The sequence below is a fragment of the Equus asinus genome, chromosome 1 (genome assembly GCF_041296235.1).
Source record: "Equus asinus isolate D_3611 breed Donkey chromosome 1, EquAss-T2T_v2, whole genome shotgun sequence".
Classification (NCBI taxonomy): Eukaryota; Metazoa; Chordata; class Mammalia; order Perissodactyla; family Equidae; genus Equus; species Equus asinus.
In genome coordinates, this window is record NC_091790.1 from 187,879,091 (window position 1) to 187,899,995 (window position 20,905).

At 39.4% G+C, this 20,905-nt stretch overlaps 1 protein-coding gene across 4 annotated transcripts in view; it reads left to right on the forward strand.

Moving 5' to 3' along the window:
- EXOC4 (exocyst complex component 4) overlaps positions 1-20,905 on the forward strand; it is a 736,472-nt gene that overhangs the window by 670,727 nt on the left and 44,840 nt on the right. For all 4 annotated transcript variants that reach the window (XM_044746180.2, XM_044746218.2, XM_044746246.2 and 1 more), the window contains 2 exons: positions 6,880-7,058; positions 9,881-10,040. In XM_044746180.2, the coding sequence (XP_044602115.1) occupies positions 6,880-7,058; positions 9,881-10,040 (339 nt within the window). The remainder of the gene's footprint in view (positions 1-6,879; positions 7,059-9,880; positions 10,041-20,905) is intronic.

The following is a 20,905-nucleotide window of genomic DNA, read 5'->3' on the forward strand; positions in this document are numbered from 1 at the left end:
TAGATATCAAGGTAGCAATGTCAGACAGACAGTTGGATGTATACTTTTGAAACTTCAGGATCAGAAACCTCAGGATCAGAAAGGGTACAGTAGTATATTTTCTCCTGTATTATCATGGGACATTATTAAAGTTGATAGAGTATCTTTTCATTTAGAGTCTTTACTAAATTTAGGTTTTAAAAATGTAAACAGGACTTTGGTTCATACATTTGGACTCTAGTCAGAACTTGGATATCTTTCAGGTGTGCTCAGGCAAAGCCTAATTGATAATGTATTTTCGATGTCACTTCTTTTGTATGCCACTTGCTTTTTTCATTCTTCATTATCTTGTACAATGAGTTACTTCTGTATTGCTTGTGAGCATTTGTGAAGGGAGTAAGAAATAGCATTGCAGATTTGGAATTTATTTTACTCATCATTATTTCTGATCTTATTTCTTACATTCAGCTATCCAGAAATAAAGACTTTTCCTCTATGTTTTCTGATTTGTTTTATGATAATTTTTAGATGTGCTCTCTATTTATTTACAAGCTGACAGTGAAATAAATCAGGTGTTTTCAATGAATAGATAAATGCAATAGACAGAAAAAAAAATCAGCCAGTAACATTCTGATACCTCTGTTACCTGGGTTGCACAGAAAAACAAGAGAACATCAAATTAATTACTATCACAGCTCCTAGAATTTATGCTATTGATTGTGTGGGTGCACGAGGTGTTCGACATTAGGAATTATTTGCTTGTAGTGTAGTGAATTCCGAGTGGGATATTTTCAACACATTTGAGTCTTCACCTCTATTGTGCCCTTTTTATTTTTGTACATCTTGGCGGTCCTATTCCTAATAATGCTGAACATACTTTACGCATTACTTATTAACTTTACGAGAAACAAGTCAGTGCTGAAACACCCACTTCTATATCTCCTTCAGCATTATTTTAAAAACAGAAAAAGGTCATTTTAAGAAGGAATATCAAAATGATTGAATTTTAGAGTCCTGGATGCAGAATTATCTTTCCTTATTTTTACTAAGAACACTGAACATGTTTACTTTTTCTAAATTAAACTTCCTCACCTCCTCATATAACATAGTTTCAACATTCAGGTTGCTTTCTTATGAATATGCTCCCTTTCGTCTTTGTTCTTTTTGAAGTATGGTACATAAAACTAGGCGGAACACTCCACGTATAGCTCAGAGAGTGAATGTTGACACGCTTTATTCCTTCCTTCTCACAGTAACAAGCTTTTTTTCCCCTGGTTTGTACAGTTGATGGTGCAAAATGAATAAGACACATCTCAAGCAAATCATTATACTGTAGTATGATAATACTCAAAGAGGGGAGACTGCTGAGTGCTCTGGGTCTCCACAGTGGGTGACTGCAGAGGAGGCTGTTAGGGCCCAGAAGGCAGCATCAGGTGTGCCTTGTTCATTGTTACGGCCCAGAACCTGCAATAGTCCTGCTGCATAATAGGTACTCAATAAAAACTTCAGTGACTCTTGAGGATTAGCTGGTTTGAAACCAAACCAAGATAAAATAAGTGCTGTTTCCCCAAACAAAACCTGTTGCTTGTTAAAGAAGATGAATTGAGGGGCCAGCCCTGTGATGTAGTGGTGAAGTTTGGTGCCTTCCACTTCAGCAGCCCAAATTCGCAGGTTCAGATCCTGGGCACTTGTCAGCCATTCTGCAGCAGCAACCCACGTATAAAGTGGAGGAAGACTGGCACAGGTGTTAGCCCTGAGCTAATCTTCCTCAGCAAAAAAAAAGAAAAAAGATGAATTGATTGGAGATTCTGTTTTCACTTGGTAGCCCACTACTTGTATTTAAGAGGTACAGAGACTGCATGTCCAACATCATTCTTGTCATCATAATCAGTTGTTTGTTTTGTTCCTATCCTGTTGTAAAAGGAAATTAGAACTTTGGCCCTGTCATCCAAGAGCTGGTGCGATGAAGAAGTGGCTGGTTAGACACTGTCTCTGGCACTTTTACCCAAGAAGCCACTGTAATAAGAAAGCACAGATAGAACAAACAAAAAATTAATGGGAAATACTAGCAAGAAGTCCAGAACAACCTCAAATGCCAAAAGTTTGTCTTATTTCCTGAAATATGTTTATATCCATAGCCCATATTTTTCCTTAACATTGTTAAAGTTCAAACCAAAACGTGTTCTCAAATCCGGTAGGTTCTATGTTGAAGGACCCATCCAAAGAGCATTTGACATTTTACCTGTGTCACTGTAGGTCACATGTAACCACCAAGCAACGCCTTCCCACAGTTTGAAGCATAATGCAAATGACACCCTCAAGAGATGAAAGACATGGTGAGGCCATTAAAAATTGTTGAGTTTTTTTTCCTATTTGAACTTTAGAAGAAAAAAATTAAGTTGCCGTTAGAGTCCAAGATGCCAAGAATGTCACCTTTATCAGCTGATTTCTCTCACCATCAGGAGGGCTCTAAGTGCGTTCAACAGCAACTGCCTGTCACTGTTGGGATCCTAAGTGCCTACTTTCTAAAAATCAACCATCCCGCTGTGCAATCAGCAATATTTGCAGAAAACATTAATGCCAAAGTCATGTTGAGGTCGGCAACAACATGCCAGAATTCAAAAGGAAAAAAGAACACTATGTGAATTTGACATTTGCCAGTGACTATTTTAATTTCTTTTTTGTCTCTAGTCATTTTGAGAAGGGAAGATAGTACCTTAAAACAGTGTTTAACTCTCCGCTCTGCCACTTACTTTAGGATCTCCTAAGCTCTCAACTCCAATTCATAGTGATTTCCTGAGTGGTCTCTCTACTTCCAGTTGCTTCTGTTCTCCACTGTCAATCCACCCTTTACACTGTGCCAGAGAGATCTTGCCAATGCTGATATTTGATTATATCATTTCACCTCTTAAAATCCTTCTAAGGCTCCCAGTGGCTTCTCAAATAAGTCCAGAGTCCTTCGATGGCCTCCAAAGCTTATGATGACCTGGCCCCTACCCATCTTCCCAAGCTCACCTCATGCCTCTGTCATGTGATCCGTGTGTACCAGAAGGAACCACTCATCACTCCTTAAAACTGTCCTCCATTCACACCCTCATGGCTTTGTACATGGTCTTCCCATTGTCTAGAGTTATGACATCTGTAATTTACTGTAAAAATGCTTTTGCATTGATGGCTTGACTTTATTTTCAACTAAGAGCTACTTAGTTTAAATTTCAACCAAGTAGCAATCAGTTTCCTAGTCATGAATCCCACTCCAGGGTTGATCAACTTTCATGATATCAGAAAGGTCACATTCCAGAGAGGGCTGCAAATGATGTAGTTACTGTTATCTTGATCAAAACTATACATTTTGCCAATTAGCACATGAATGTCAGAATGAGTTTTTATTGGTGAAATTAGTCATTAGTTGATTACCAGATGATAAGATGATCAGACATCATTGAAATGAACTGGTAGTCAAGATATTTGGATTCCTTTACATGAATAGGTTATAAGAATATAGCACATCCTACATAAAACTTGGCTCAAAATGGATCATAGATCTAAATGTAAAACCTAAAACTATAAAACTTCTAGAAGAAAACATAGGAAAAAATCTTTGACTTTGTTTGGATAAAGATTTGTAAAATGCAATACCCAAAGCACCAATCATAAAAGAAAGAAATGATAAATTGAACTTCATCAAAATTTAAAACTATTCTTTGAAAGACATTGTTAAGATGAAAAGATAAGCCAAAAACTGGGAGAAAAATATTTGCAAAATGTATATCTAATAAAGGACTTATATTCAGAATATATAAAGAACTCTCAAAAGCTAATAATAAGAAAAAAACGACCCAATAAAAAAGTTAAGCAAATGACATGAACACAAAGATATATGGATAGCAAATAAGCACATGAAAATATTCCCACATCATTAGTCATTAGGGAAATGCAAATTCAAACCACAGTGAGATACCACTATATATCTATTAGAATGACAAATTTTTTTTAAAAAACTGACAGACATTTAAGGGCATGATACTAAGTGAAATAAGTCAGACAAAGAAGGACAAATACTGCATGGTATCACTTATATGTGGAATCTAAGAAAGAAAGTCAAACTCATAGTAGCAGAGTAGATAAGTGGTGGATGGGCGTGGGGGAAACGGAGAGGTTGGTAAAAGGGTACAAACTTTCAGCTATAAGAATAATAAAGTCTGAGGGGGCTGGCCCCATGGCCGAGTGGTTAAGTTCGCGCGCTCCACTGCAGGCGGCCCAGTGGTTCGTTGGTTCGAATCCTGGGTGCGGACATGGCACTGCTCATCAAACCACGCTGAGGCGGCATCCCACATGCCACAGCTAGAAGGACCCACAGTGAAGAATATACAACTATCTACTGGGGGGCTTTGGAGAGAAAAAGGAAAAAAATAAAATCTTTGAGAGAATAATAAAGTCTGAGGATCTAACGTATAACATGGTGACTGTAGTTGATAACACTGTGCTGTATAATTAAAATTTGCTGACAGAATAGAACTTAAATGTTCTCACTAAAAAAAAAAAGATAAATATGTGAGGTGATTGAGGTGTTAATTAACTAGATGGAGGGAGTCCTTTCACAGTATACAAATATCAGATCACCATGATGTGCACTTTAAATATCTTACAATTTTATATGCCAATTACACATCAACAAAGCTGAAATTTTTTTTTAAAACTGACAAGACGTAGGGGCAGGCCCGGTGGCACAGCTGTTAAGTTTGCACATTCCGCATTGGCGGCCTGCGGTTCACCAGTTCAGATCCCGGGTGTGGACCTATGCACTGCTTGGCAAGCCATGCTGTGGCAGGCATCCCACATATAAAGTAGAGGAAGATGGGCACAGATGTTAGCTCAGGGCGAGTCTTCCTCAGCAAAAAAGAGGATTGGCAGCAGATGTTAGCTCAGGGCTAATCTTCCTCAAAAAAAAAAAAAAACTGACAACACTTAGGTGCTGGTGAGGACGTGGAGCTACTGGAACTCTTGTGTATTGCTGGTAGGAAAGGAAAGTGGCACAATTCCTATGGAAAACAGTTTAGCGCTGTCTTATAAAATTAAACCTATACTCACTGAATGATTCAGCAATCCCACTTGCAGGTATTTTCCCAAGAGAAATGAACATTTATATTTACACAAAAATCTGTACATGAAGCAACTTTATTCATAATCACCCCAGATTAGAAACAATGCAGATGTGAACTGCTGAATGGTTAAATTGCAGGATGTCCATAGGTGAGGAGGCTGCTCGGCAATAACAAGATGGGTTAATCTCAGCCACTTTAGGCAGAGTGAAAGAAGCCAAACTCCAAAGCCTACATACTCCAATGATTCCATTTATATGGCATTCTGCAAGAAGCAAAACTATAAGGACAGAAAATAGATCAGTGGTTGCAAGAGCCTTGGGGTATGAGTAGGGATTGACCTCAAAGGGGTGCAAGGGAATTCTGGGGGTGATGGTAGAGGTCTATAACTTGATTATGGTGGCGATTATACAGCTGTAGGCAACGGCACACTGAAAAGGGTAAGTTTCACTCTTTGTAAATTATTTCTCAGTAAACCTGACTTAGGAAAAGAAAGATGATAGTCAAACCTGTAGGTGCATCACTAGGGATAATGCCCAAGGCTTTTGCAGCCATTTGTCAAGGAATATTTCTGTTACCTGATGCCAACAATAAGGGTAACAGAATCCTGACTCTGGATTGTCGTCTTGTCTATGCCCAGCAAACATTCCATGACAAGATCAGGCAGACAGAGCACCCAAAACAACAGAGCGGACACTTCACTGAGCTTACAGAACAGCCCGTTTGAACTGTATTTACCAATGTATGGTGGGTTTTGTTTTTAAATAAATACCTGTATATGTGGTAGAGTTATTTGGACTGAAACCTGCTTTCACTACATCGTAATACAAAGGTTATGGAGTAATCTATCCTTACCCACCTCCGACTTTGGCAGTTACCGATATTTACCAAAAAGAACCTAAGAATTGTATATGACCAAACTTACTCAGGCCATTTCAACATAGAAATACACGCCTTCCTCAGGCTCACTCAGATCCCTCTTATGTGTCTCGAGTATCATCTCCTTCTTGAACCTTTCCTGATGTCCCACAGCAGATTTCCATGGCACCCTGGGTACGTGGGCTTCTGAGGGAGGCACTGCCCTCTTTTGATCTTTTGTTGTTGTTGTTGTTATCCACATTAGACTGTGATGTCTTTAAGGGCACAAACTGTGTCTTAGATTGCCAGGGCCTAGGACAATTTTTAACAAGTGCGTAATGTTTAGTAAGCATTTTATTTAAGTAATAGCTTAGCAATAATAAATATAATAGTAATGCCAGGCCCTGTGCTGTATACTTTATATGCAGTAGCTCCTCAGCGCATCCTGTGAGGTAGGTGTTGTTATTATCCCCATTGCACAGATAAGGACACTGTGACACAGAGACAGGAGGTAACTTGCCCAAAGTCACACAGCTAGTAAACATTGGAATTGGGAATTGAAACCAAAGTAGTCTCACTCCAAAGCCTACACTTTTAAGATCTGTGAGCTCTGCCTCTCGTTTTCACTACGGCAATATCTGTTGAAAAGTATAGTGCTTTTCAGACTACGCATACAGTCCTGTCATTGAAAGGAATTCATCCATTCCTACCCCCAATGCATGGATTAAACAAGCGAGAATCACAGAAGCTGACTTGCTCAAGATCGCTCAGCTGTTCTGCCGAATAACTAAGATGGCTTTTTGTGAAAAAGGAAAGAAGTATGTAAATATTTACAGGGTCACTGCTGCTTTAAATATTCGGTCACTCTGTCACAAGAAGATCATTATTTTCATCAGAAAGATTTATTGCTAACTGCTCTCCCCATCTCTCTCTTTCTCAGGGTTCACTGTTTCCACTATCTCATCCCCCTTGCAAAGGAGGGGAACTATGCCATTGTCGCCAATGTGGAAAGTATGGATTATGACCCTCTGGTGGTCAAGCTCAACAAAGACATCAGCGCCATTGAAGAGGCCATGAGCGCCAGCCTGCAGCAGCACAAGTTCCAGTATATATTTGAAGGTCAGACCCTGCCTCTGCTCCTGGGAGTTTGGGGAGAAGGAAGGGTGAAGGTTTTCATGATTTTTCTGTATTATTGAAGTTCAAAACTTGTAGAAAAAGGTTGGGGTTTTTTGTTGGTTTGTTTTTTAAATTAAAACTACAATACCTAGCTTCTCTATGTATGGCTAGGTAGACTACAATATGGCTCCTGGCTGATAAGGAGATTTAATCCAAGATAAGGCAGATGGCAGCCCGGCTGCCTCCCTGACATGCCACTCATGAGAGTTGGGTAAATATGTGGAGTGGGCCATGAATTAACTCAAGAGGAGCTCATAAAAGAAAAAGAAACATACAATGAGAAGAGAACCCTGAAAGATCCTGCGTTAGCTAAAATTATCACTGGAAAGGGACGTTTTCTTTTAGAGAATGTGTTATTGTCTGAAAAGAACAGAAACGTCCGATTAACTGTGATTTTAGGAAGGCCGCATCCCTAACTGCCTCAGGCTCAGGCAGGCGAGCACGGGTGTGGAAGACGGGACCATCTCAAGGCGTTCACCTGCAACATTTTGAAAAATGTGATGCCAGCCAAATAATTTTCATGCTAAATTCCTACCATAGGACCCCCATTAGGCTTCAAATTATATTCCCTTTTTTCTTATTTTGGTTTGTACGTAGACCTGGGTGCCAGAAGCATCTATGGTCTCTCACAGAGTTAAACTAATGTTACTTAAAACAATTAAGAAGGCACATTGTCCAAAGGATTGTGGCAACCTGAAGTAAGGAAAGAAAGCGTCAGTGCATGGCCATTGCTTGTTTATGAAACAGTTATATTCCAGCAAATTTGGACCTCCCCCCAAAATCTTATTTTCCCATTAAAGTATGTCATAAAGATGGAGATGTGGTCTGAATGGTAATGCCCCTAAAAGTGTTTAGCCAAAAAGTATGTGATTCAATAGTTAGGCGTTAGCCCCACAACACTGTGAATTTCTTGAAGCTACAATGCCCATCTGGGAAGTTGCTTTTCCCTTCCTACACAGAGCTTCCTCCTTACTCTGACTGTGGCTCTTTCAAGCCCTCCATATCAGCAGTTTCCAGAGTTTTCTTTTCATTTGGCCTGGACATTTCCTAACATCTAATCCTTCTGAGCAACAGCATCTTGAAATACAGATGTAATCCTCTGACACAGAAAAGATTTTAACTAAGAATTCATAAATTTGAGACTTCCTGTTTAAAAACCTAGTGATTTCTCTGGATATAATTTTCTAAATTCAAAAGGCATAATAATTGAGTTTCCCAAGGCGGGGGAAAGAGTCAGTGGTCTCAATCCTCCTTGATGTGGCAGGGAGGAGTACTTTATCACAGATACTGTTTAGAATGGCTGATGCATAGTGACAATATAAAGCAAACCAACTTGTAATTTGTTTTATTATTGATTATTATTTATTATACCTATTATATAAATTTGTTTATTATTATTTATTATTCTCTACAAATAATGCGTCTCCTCATTGCCTACACTTAGGGCAGGCTGCATTATACCATGGCAGAACAAAATTATGCCTGAAGTTATGGGCTCAGAAGAGTCACACCAAATCTCTTGACCCGTAGAGATTTTTCACATAAATAAATTATCTAACTGTAAAATCCACGTGTAAAATCCTTTGAGTAAAAAACTTCACTTTCACGTAGTAGCACATACAAGTGAGTTTGTGGTCTTAAAGCAACAGTGGGTGAGTGTAGCTGAAGCAGGAGAGAATGCATCCTCCTCGTCCTTTCCAACTTCAAATGAAATGAAAACTCATTTTGAAGACAGAGGGAGCCACTGAACCTGAAGATGTGCCTAAGCTTGGGTCTGGACCACGGTCACCGTGGAGGGACTATGAGCTTAGCAGAGGAAAATAACAAAAATAGTAGACTTCTTGCTAGTAGCCAGACTAGCTGTAGAGTTCTAGGGGAAATTTCCTACTACAGTCTAACTTTGCAAGAATAAGGGCAAAAGATGGAAGACAACTTTACTCAATTGCAAGTATTTAGAATTAAAATGTAACTTTTAAAAATGGTAAGGTTGTTTGGAACCAACGTTCTTCAACTTAATTACAAAGGATAATCTGAATGGGACCTCTTAGTTGTTAATGTACTGAGGTACCCTTTGCCAGATTCCGTAGACCATAAGACAGTCCTTTCAGTGTGAGAACAAACCACTTATGAGACCCCAAAAATGTCCATAGGTGTCTCATGGGAACTCAACAGTTAATGTATAATCTGCTTTTCCTTTCTGATTACATTCTCTTCAGTTACTACTTTAAAAATATAGTCCATTATCAGTGTTGAGGTATATTAGCATTAGTACCAATAGCCCAATTTCTTATTGATATTTTTTTGCTTGTGTAGCTTCCCAATCAACTTCTGAGCCAAAAGTGCACCCCTATCTGTTTTGTGGGAGGAAGAGGAGACCAAACAGACCATTGTATTTACATGTGTTCTTCTTTGCTCCCAAAATATCTGTGCAGAAAAACAATAGTCCTATGCACTTGAGTAGTTTATAACAACCTTGCATATTCTCTAAGCCCTGGTATGGTGGATTTAGATGTATATGGCAATGCTAGAGCTATGGATATACTAGGTTTTGTTGCCAGCATAAAGTTTTCCCATTTGCAACTATTAGAGTAATGTATAACTCTAAAATGATTGTAAGATCAGCAGTTACAAGCATCAGAGATGTTTTCTTTGGTCATTTAAATTTGTGGAGGATTAGAAGAGAGAGCTCCTGTATGTGCGTTTACGCAGTATGGCACTAACCTGTCTTCTCTTTTCACCCCACTGCCCTGTGCTGACCCCCTCAGGCCTGGGACACCTGATCTCCTGCATCCTCATTAATGGTGCCCAGTACTTCAGGCGAATCAGTGAATCTGGTATCAAGAAAATGTGTAGAAATATTTTTGTTCTTCAGCAGAATTTGACCAACATCACCATGTCACGGGAAGCAGACCTGGACTTTGCAAGGTAGGAGGGAAGACTGGGCTCAGTTCCTTGTACCAAAACCGAGACCTCCTTGCCTATAAAGTCATTTTTAAAGACAAATTCTTGGTACTTATAAAGTTAGTTTAAAAAAATATGAAACAGAGGTGATGGATGTTAATTAAACTTATCGTGGTGATCGTTTCACAACATATGCATATATTAAATCATTACATGGTACCCCTGAAACTAATGTAATGTTTTATGTCTATTATATCTCAATTTAAAAAAAAACAAAAAAACAAATAGATGTTCTTCAGTCATAAAGAAGGTAATTCTATAAAATTCTGTGGGACATTTGGGCCAGCCTGGTGGCACAGCGGTTAAGTTTGCACATTCCGCTTTGGCGGCCCAGGGTCCACCAGTTCGGATCCTGGGTGTGGACCTATGCACTGCTTATCAAGCCATGCTGTGGCAGGTGTCCCACATATAAAATGGAGGACATTGGGCATGGATGTTAGAAAAAAAAATTCTGTGGGATATTTAACATCCCTTAGGCAGGTAACTTTTCCTATTCTCTAACCTAAGTTCTTCTTAGTACAAAACTTCAGTAACTTTTTTCTGATTATTAAAGTAAGATATGCTTAGTGCATAAAATATGTAAAATTAAATACAAAGAAGAATGTAATCATTACTCATAAAACTTTAAACTATGACATTTGGTATACTTTCTCCTGATTTTTGTGCATGTGCTGTGTGTATACGTGAGTTTCCACACATACGTTTGTATATGATTTCTCTTTATAAAATTGGAACTATTTTAATATAGTTTTATATTCATATAATTGCATTTTCCCATATCAATAATATTCTTTGAAAACATAGTTTTTCTCATATCCATTAATATTCCTTGAAAATACTACTTCTAGTACCTGAACAAATATTCCATGGTAAACATGAACCATATTTATTTATTTAGTCATTTGCAAATTTGTAGACATTGGACTTTTTCCCTTTTTCGTCTCATTATGAATAACATGTTGAATATATTTTTACATGTGTATATTTCCTTATCTGTTCTATCGTTTCCAATTGCAACCCATCTCCTCTTCTTGTTTTTATTGGGTGGGGAGTGGTTACTCATCTCTGGCCCTGCTCTGCCTTCAGGTAATCGAAGGTTCTTCTTTTAAATAGCACTTTCACTTGCTCTTTTCTAGGTTTGCTCATCTCAATTCTTAGTGTTTCTTTATAATGCACTTTTCCAAAGTTGAGAGTTAATTTTATTTTCTCTCCATGTGGTCTCAACACTATCTACACCTTACTGAAATCATCAGACCTTTGGTGCTTTAATGAAATCTTAAACAGTTTTGAAGAGGATAGATTATGCTCTCTTAGTGCTTTATTGCTTTTTATACCTGGGTGAATTATTCCATAAGCTCCTTTATGGCTAGGAAGTCATTGGTTTTTAACAGTGCAGAATGCTCCTGCCAAATATTTAGTACTGCTTTGTTTTTCACTTGATTTTTTGATTCCACGAGAAGTTCAAGAAAATTTGAAGCAATTCCTGAGACATTTAAGGGGATGATGAAATATTGTATTACTTTGACAATTATTAAGACATATATGCCAGGGTCTTTGTTTTGAAAAACGTATAACCATATATCTTCATTTTTAACCTTTCTTCTCCGATCTGTCACTCCATTTGTTCCAATGCTACCCTGTTCCTCTGCTTTTCTGTCCTCCTTCCCTGTCTTTTTTTTCCTATTTGTCTTGGTGTGTGTGTATTCATTAAATTCCCTGTTTTAGGCTACATTTGGTGGCAAGCCTTCCTCGCTCAGATTAGGGAAACCAGGTGTGACTGAATGCTGCATTATTTGGTCGCTCTTATGGGGAATGATCTCATTATTGAATTAGTCTAGTCATAATAACATTGACAAGGGGAAGCTAAGAACATGGAGGCCTGAGGGATACAGAGAAGCATTACTAATTCTCTGAGGAGTATAATTCCTCAATTCAATCATCCTTTTTTAAATGATTTTTTTATTTAGCTGAAATAAGTAAATTAACACAGTTTTGGCAGACAGTATGGGGCCCAAATACGTACTAAAAATACTGGCATCTGAATAATGAAATGCAGGCTGGGCAGTATTGAGGGTGGCATCGGTGGGCCATGTGCTGACAAAGTGTTTCTTCAGGAAATAACTGAATGGCAGCAAGGCATGCCTTTCACAGTCGGGTTAGTGAATGATGTCCAAGGAACGAGTATAAGCTGATACGTGGCCACTTGGGACAAGTACTGCTATTATTACTCTTTACTCTTTTGTTACTTTCTTTAAATCAAATGGATTACAAAAGGAAATAGGCTAGCATGAACATGTAGAATTGGCTGATTCTGTCCTTCTGGTCCTGGTTCAGAAGACATCTCCTTACTAGACTATTGGCTCCAAGAGGCCGAGATGTTTTCTGTCTGTTTCCTCAGTGCTTGGACCACAGTAAGTGCTCACTGTGTGCACTGGATGCATGAATACATGTCACATCAAAGCTTGTTTTGGCGTTGGTGAAGGGCTTGGATAATGAGAAAGTTTAGTTTATCTTTATGCCCTGAAATTTTAACCAGCTGATGTGGGTCAGTTTTCTTATAGGCGTCTAAGGAGCAGACCATCTCCCTCACAGTTCTTTCTTTGTAGAGCAGAAAATGTTACAAACAGGAAGAATACATCCCTACTATTCATAGTCTCCTTCTCCCTCATTTTCTCCTGCTCTTATACATACACGCATACACAGACACACTTTATAGCCTTATTTTTTTTCTGTTCTTGTTTTTGATAGGGACAGGTTTTGTGAAATGGGCTCCATCAATTCTACTGAGTTTAAAGCTGTGTAAAATAAATATAACAGCGATACCAAAATATCCAGAAATAATAGACTGCAGCAGTGTGCCTCAGCATTCCTTAAGCAATGTCTAATCAAGCATGGGCAGCATCTGTATTTCCAGCAACTCTCTGTAGGAATGTTGTCTTCTAACACAGTAATTAATCACTAGTTGCCATGTGTCAGAAAACTTATTTAACAAGATGTTGCAAGGCTCTTGTAGTTTTTCACTTCCATGGGCTTCCTGGCCAGTGGAAAATAGAAGCTTTCTGTAATGAAAGAATGAAGGAACTGGAGTGATTCCATTGATGTGGATTCTTCTGCTTGTAGTATTGTTGTCTCTTTTCGTACACACCTTTACTCTAATCTCTAATAGGAGAATAAATCTTGGGTGAGCAAAGGATCAAGATCACCTATATAATCACCAGAATTACAGAGAGACCCTGTCCTCTATGGTAATGATCTCTGCTATGGTTTTGACCTTTTTGACCCCACTGTTGATTTTCAGACTCGAAAAGATACTTTGTCCTCGAAAATCATTACAGATTAACTAGAAATTGGAAGGACTTTGTGAGTGTGCTTTTTAGTTGCTTTCACGGAGATCCTCTCACCCTGAGCTGTCATGCACTTCTCCAGGACTGAGTCACAGAAGCAACCCAGGAGTCCAGGCGGTGCATCACGGGAGAGGTCTGAATGGGCACCGAAGTCCCCACGGCGCACCTGGCAGTCTCTAGAGTTTAAGTGAAGCCATTATTCAAGAAGAATATCCCACAGTTGTCCTCCTCCTTCCCTCTCTGCCTCACTTTCCCCTTTGTTATCTGTCTCTCCCATTTCACTTCGCTCTCTTTTCTCGTTTCTCTCTCCTGTCATCTCTATCTCCTGCTTTCCTCCTCCAGGGCTTCATCTCTGCTTGATTCTTTTCTCGTTTTGATTTTATTTAGACTGGTATCTCTCATTCTTAAATCTGACAAAGATAAGGAACTGAAAGCTAAGGTTCAAGAAGTGGTAAGGGGAGAAGTTCTAAAACATAAGAAAGCTTCCTCATCCTTTTATTCATTGATTCCTTCATTCATTCACTCAACAAATATTTATCAAGTGTGCATTCTCTCTAAGTCCTGCCCTCATGGAATTTACATTACTGTGGGGCAAGACGGACAAACTGATAAATAAGTAAAATATAAAGTATGTCAGATGATGATATATGATATGGTAAAAAAAATTAGGCCTGGGAAGGAGAGTAGAGCCTGCCAGGGTATAATAGATAACCTGCAATTTTAAAGTATTCATGGAAGTCCTTAGTGAGATTGTAACATTTGAGGACAGACCTAGAGGAAGAGTAGGAGCAAGCCACATGGGTATGTAGGGGAAAGGCATACCAGGAAAGGGAATCTAAGAGCAAAGAGACAGAGGGAGGAGAGTGCTGGGCATTTGCAGAATAGCAGAAAGGCCAGTATGGCTGAAGTAAATGAGCAAGGGGAAGAGATGAGGTCAGAGGTTTAATCTAAGGAGCTGAGATCTTGAAGGCCATTGTGATGACATTGACTTTCACTTTGAGTGAGATAGGAAGCTGTTAGGGGGTTTGGAACAGAGGAGTGCTATAATCTGACTTACATTGTTAAAGAGTCAGTCTGGCTGCTGTGCTAAAAATAGACAATTGGGAAGAGGAGATTGCAGCCAAGGGCAAAAACAGAAGGATCTGTTAGAAAACTATTGCAGTAATCTAGGTGAAAGATAGTGGTGATTCAAACCAAGATGGTAGCAGTGGGGAGGATGAGAAGTGGTCAGATTAGGATATATTTTAAAAGTACAGCTGACAGGATTTGCTGAGGGGTTAGAAGGGAACCAATGATTCCAAGGTTTTTGTTTTGAGCAATTCACAGGATAGAGTTTTCATTTACTGAAATGAAAATGATCCAGACTATTGGAAAGGCAGGTTGAGGGGGAAGGTGCAGATAGGAAGCGGATATCAAGAAATTAGGTTTGGAAATGTTCAATCTGAAGATGCCTCTTAGACATCTGAATAAAGAAGAGAGAGCTGATGTACGCATCTAGAGTTCAGGAAAGAGGTCTGGGCTGGAAAGAGGAGCTTGGGAATTGTCAGCATGTAGATAGGATTTAAAGCCATGAGACAGAGTGAAGGGTGAGGTGTCGACAAGAACACAAATGCAGAAGAAAGAGGAGATATCCAAAAGTTGAGCCTCGGGTACTCCACTATTTAGATTTAGATGTTGGAGTACTGAAGCAGGATCAGCAGAGGAGCCTGAAAAGGAGCAGCCAACGAAGTAGGAAGAGAACCAGGGAAGGTTTGTGTCCCAGAAGTCAAGTGAAGAAAGTGTTTTAAGAGGAAGATATTTTCATCTGTGTCAAATGCTGCTGATGGGTTAAATTAGCTCAGGACAGAGAATTGGCCACTGGTGGGCTTGACAAGAGGCCCGAAATGCTTTGGTCTGCATTCCTTTATCACTCCTCCACGATTGACCTGTGTGTAGAAACAAGCTCTAAATGTATTTGGGAACAACCTCTCACTCCTCAGTTCCCTGGTAGGTTCTGAGGCATTCAGGGCAAACAAAAATACAGTTAGAGTGTTTCCAGTGTGATATACAAAAGACCAAGTTGGCAGCTTCTCTTTTCTCATTGGATGGTCACTATGAAAGCCCTGCTCTTCCAGCATAGGTACTCATCCTGTGTTTCCCATGTTAAAGCAGAGTCGTGATCGCTCCAGGAGGATACTAACTGGGTCGTTTCATTTTTAACGACAGGCAGTCTTTGCTTCTAGCTTCCTCACCCCTCCTTTCCCCAGCCCCAGCCCCACTTCCAGCAACTCTGGGTTAGCTTTGGAGCTGTTCTATATATGTTCACTTCACCACTGCAGCCGTATGTTTTCTATGTACAGTGCCCATACATAGGAACATCTGCTCCACAGAAGTAAACAAAAAGATCTCACTGGTAGAGAAGGAGCCATTGGGAACCTGGAGACCACAGGAGGGAAAAATCTTGCCTGACATGCCTCCTTTGAACACATGTTTATATGGAGAAGAACAATACACCATATTTGTTTAACTCAGTAAGAGGTTAAATCATATATGGTGATGGATAAAAACTAGACTATTGGTGGTGAACATGATGCAGTCCATAGAGAAACTGATATACAATAATGTACACCTGAAATTTACACAATATTATAAGTCAGTATGACCTCAATAAAATAATTTTTTAAAAATTTTTAGGGGCTGGCCCCGTGGCCAAGTAGTTAAGTTCGCGCGCTCTGCTGCAGGCGGCCCAGTGTTTCGTTGGTTCGAATCCTGGGCGTGGACATGGCACTGCTCATCAGACCACGCTGGGGCGGCATCCCACATGCCACAACTAGAAGGACCCACAACAAAGAATATGCAACTATGTACCGGGGGGCTTTGGGGAGAAAAAGGGAAAAAATAAAATCTTTAAAAAAAAAAAAGCTCCTTTAAAAAAAAAATTTTTAAATAAATAAAAAGAAAGCAAAAAGACAACCAATAGAATAGGAGAAAATATTTGCATATCATCTATCTGATAAAGGGACTTGTATCCAGAATATATAAAGAACTCTTACAATTCAATAATACAAAGGCAAATAACCCAGTTAAAGAATAGATAAAGGCACCCCAGTAGCAATGAGCATACCCAGTACCCAGATCTTGATTTCTAATAACTATTTTCCAATAAAAGGAACCAGCGTTCCTGGGAGAAATGGAAAATTATAGGACTGGGGCAGGAAATACACAAGATGAGCCTGGACCATCTTGGGTTACCAGAAAGTAAGGAAGTGCTAAAAACATACACAAAAATAACACATTGATGAGGATGTGTCAAAGGGGTACAGGAACCAACAAAAAGAGCTCCTATTGGCCAAAGTTGGGACAATTTGAGCAAGAAAAGAAAGTATTATGAGATAATAACCCAGAGTATAAGATAAATACCAGTGAGTCTGTGCTGATATAAATAAGTGATTGAATTTATTAATAAGTGAGAAAGAAGAGACAAATCTCCTATGCCGAAGAATTCCAAATAAATTATGTAGCTACTGTACCCTAAAGGAGGGGGAGACGAACTCTGCACTTCTAGAGTGTAGGTTGCATTTAGTGACTGCCTTCCAAACAGTACATATGGAATGGGGGGAAAGTAACTTTATAGTGGGGAAATCTGACAGATAGTACTTCAGCCAGGTGATCCAGGTCAACATCAACATGCATAAGTTATGTCAACAGATGTACCCTTGATATGAGGGGATGGAAATGACACTTTACCTCTGCATTCTTCTTCCCAAACACCCATAACCCCCACATAATAATGAGAAAAACATAAGACAGAGTCCACTAGAGGAGATCCTATAAAATACCTGAGCAGTACTCCTCAAAACTCAAAGTCATCAAAAACAAGGAGAGTTTGAGAAACTATCAAAGCTAAGAGGAGCCTAAGAAGACATGACAACTACATGTAATGTAGGAAACTGGTTGGGATCCTGGGACAGAAAAAAGACATTAGGTAAAAACTAAGGAAATGTGAATAAACTATGGACTTTAGTTAGTAATAATGTATCAATATTGGTTCATTAGTTGTGATATATGTATCTATCATACTAATGTAAGATGTTAATAATACAGAAACTGAGTGCAACTTATATGGCAAATCTCTGTACTATCTTCTCAATTTTTTTGTAAATCTAAAACTGTTGGAAAAAATAAGATCTATTAATAAATAAAAATAGGCAAAGGATTTGAATAGACATTTCTCCAAAGAAGATATGTAGATGGCCAATTCATGCGTGAAGATGCTCAACACATTCATTATTAGGGAAATGCAAATCAAAACCACCGTGAGATATCACATTACACCCACTAGGATTGCTGTAATCAAAAAGACAGGTGATAAGTTTGGAGAGGATGTAGAGAAACTGGAACCATCATAGGTTGCTAGTAGGAATGTAGAATGGTGCAGCTGCTTTGGAAAACTGTTTGTCAGTTCCTCATCTACTGGGAGTAGAGTGTGAGCTCCATAAGGCAAGGACTCATGTTCACTTCTGATGTTTCAGGGCCTAGAACAGTGCCTGGCATGTAGCAGGCACTCAGGAAATACTCGTGGGGTGCTAAAGTTAAGGCGTTTGGACTTTACTCTGGAGGTGACTGAAGGCTTTTATTTTTTTTATTTTTTATTTTATTTTTTATTATTTTTTTTGCTGAGGAAGATGTGCCCTGCACTAACATCCATTGCCAGCCTTCCTCTTTTTACTTGAGGAAGATTCACCCAGAGCTAACATCCATGCCATTCTTCCTCTATTTTGTATGTGGGATGCCACCATAGCATGGCCACCAACAAATGATATAGGTCTTCACCCAGGAACCAAATTCAGCTTACCAAGGCAGAGCATGCCAAACTTAACCACTAGGCCACGGGGCCAGCCCCTGAAGGCTTTTAAGTGGAAGAGTGAGATGGTCAGATTTGTATTCTAAGTAGACTTATTTCCACAGCTGTGTAGGAAATGGATTTGAGGGCGATAAAACTGGAGGCCTTGCAGACCAATTGAAAGGTGATTGTTGAGAGAGAGAAGTGTAGGCCTGAGCTAGGTCCGTGCTGGTGGGGATGAAGAAGACGGATTTGAGACGTATGAAGGAACTAAAGTTGGCAGGATTTAGAGAGTGATTGAGTAGTGAAGGTTAAAAAAAAGGAGTCAGGGATGACCCTCCGCTTTTTTTTTTTTAATTGAGGTAACATTGGTTTATAACATTATGTAAATTTCAAGTGTATATGTATCATTATGTTTTGATTTCCATGTAGACTACATCATGTTCACCCTCCACTTTCTGACATGAGTATCTAACTGGATCATAGTACCATCAAAGAAGATAAGCCTGGGGCTGGCCCTGTGACCAAGTGGTTAAAGTTACACTTCAGTGGCCTGAGTTCACAGGTTCAGGTCCTGGGCATGGACCTACTCCACTCATCAGCCATGCTATGGGGGCACCCACATTCAAAATAGAGGAAGACTGGCACAGATGTTAACTCTGGGCTAATCTTCCTCAATCAAAAAAAGAGGAGGATTGGCAATGGATATTAGCTCAGGGCGAATCTTCTTCACCAAAAAAGAAAAGGAAGATAAGCCTACAGGAGGAGGGTGGAGAAGGTATGATGGAAGCAAGATCATCAGTGGACATGATGAGTGTAAGATGCTTGGAGATTTCCAAGCAGAGATGTCTAATATGCAACTGGATACGTAAGCTAGCAATTTGGAGGAGAGGCCTGGATTGAACAAACAGATTTGGGGAATCGTCAGTATAGAGTTATTTAAAACCATTAGAGGAAATAAACACCGCAGATGGAGAATGATCGCCTGGGGACTAGCAGCATATAAAGGGCATGAGAAGGAAGAGGACCCCCGTAAAGAGGCTAGGGAAAGAACGGCCCCTCAGTACAAGAGCTGGAAGAGGACAATGCATGGAAGTGCTCCCTGCGCTGAAATGGTACTTTCCCCATAAGTGGTATAGCATCTTTCTTCCCAGTAAATTGAAGCATCTTCTCATTTTACCTTCTCCAACTGGTCTTTGAAGTAAACTGTTTAGGTACCTTCCTCAAGGTGGCAAAGTGAGTGACAAAGCCAGCCTAGAAACTAAATGTATCACTTCGGACCTCTGCTTTGTCCTTGACCTTGTACTTTCACTGAGGCCAGGAATGATCTCTGGCAGGCTGAGAATGTTGAATTCCTTCCAAGGGAGTGGTTTAGGTAGGCTTGTTTCCTACAAACCTATTGCACCAGGATTGTTACTTTGGTTTTCTGCGGAAAAGGCTGTAGCTTTTTCTATTCGGAGTGACCAGGGCGTAGTTTGATAGACAGGGATTAGCAATGGCATGCTGCCATCTACTGGAAGCACCCACAGACATCCAGACAGATGAGGGTCTGTGGTCTCTGAAATCTCAGGAGCGGGCACTGCCCCTGACGTGGGCTTCAGAGGCGACTTGGCTGAAAATATGAAATGCCCCCACCTATCAAACAAAATTTTCTTTGACTGGCTTGCTAGAAGCGCAAGTTTGTTTCTGAAAAAGAAACAAAATATCTTTCACATCCTTTCCTCTGTGTATTTTTTTCCCAGCTTTATTCTGCCATTGGTCTTATCTGCCTTTCCAATTCTGGGGTGACCTATCCCTTTTCCAACCTTTACCTCTAATAGTCCAGATTTTTGGCTCAAGATTATTAACCATGTGGATTTATGATTAATTTTGTAGGAGAGATTAGCCTGCTATCAAAATTCTTTTGATAGTGCCCCTAAAAATTCTGTTATGTCTCTTCAATTTAATGGTGTTGCAAAGCTAGCCTTGACTTTCCTAGGGGCCAGAGTAAATTGGGAACTATGATGGGGAAGTAGCTTTTGCTACCTGGTAGGAGGAAATAGGCCAGTCAATAAAATTTAATAATGAAATAAAAATTTGTGTGGCTTGATCGCTGAGAAAACTTTCTTAAAGATCTTTATGTAAGTAGATTTAAATAATCTTACATCTCCCTAATTAAACCTTCATTTGACTTTGCTACCCTGTTTCTGATCGTCCCACTTTCTACTAATCTCCTTTTTCTGTGTTTCTTGCACTTATAGTATGTTCCATACATTCTAACAATTAATTGACCTCTAATTAATTGGTTAATTAGGGCTCTTTGAAAGCAGGTGAGTATCCCTACTGGTCTGTATATCCCCCTTAGAACACCCCAGAATAATGAGTACTTATAAGGCTCTCAAAAAAAATTCCTGTCAGTATTGGTGTTTGATTTCTCATATACATATCTCATGTGCAATGCTTTGATTACGTAAGACTTCTTTTGTTTATGCTCACTTGATGTCATCATACCTTGTACATCTATGATGTTGATGTATAATTTAGGGTTCCTCGAAATTATTGGCAGACAGTGGTAGTCTTTTCCTTGTAGCACACACGCTAGAAATTGCAGTGATTCAGAGATTAGCATAGATGGCAGGTGTGATTATTTCCAATGAAGATCCCAAGGAATGGAAATCAGAAGT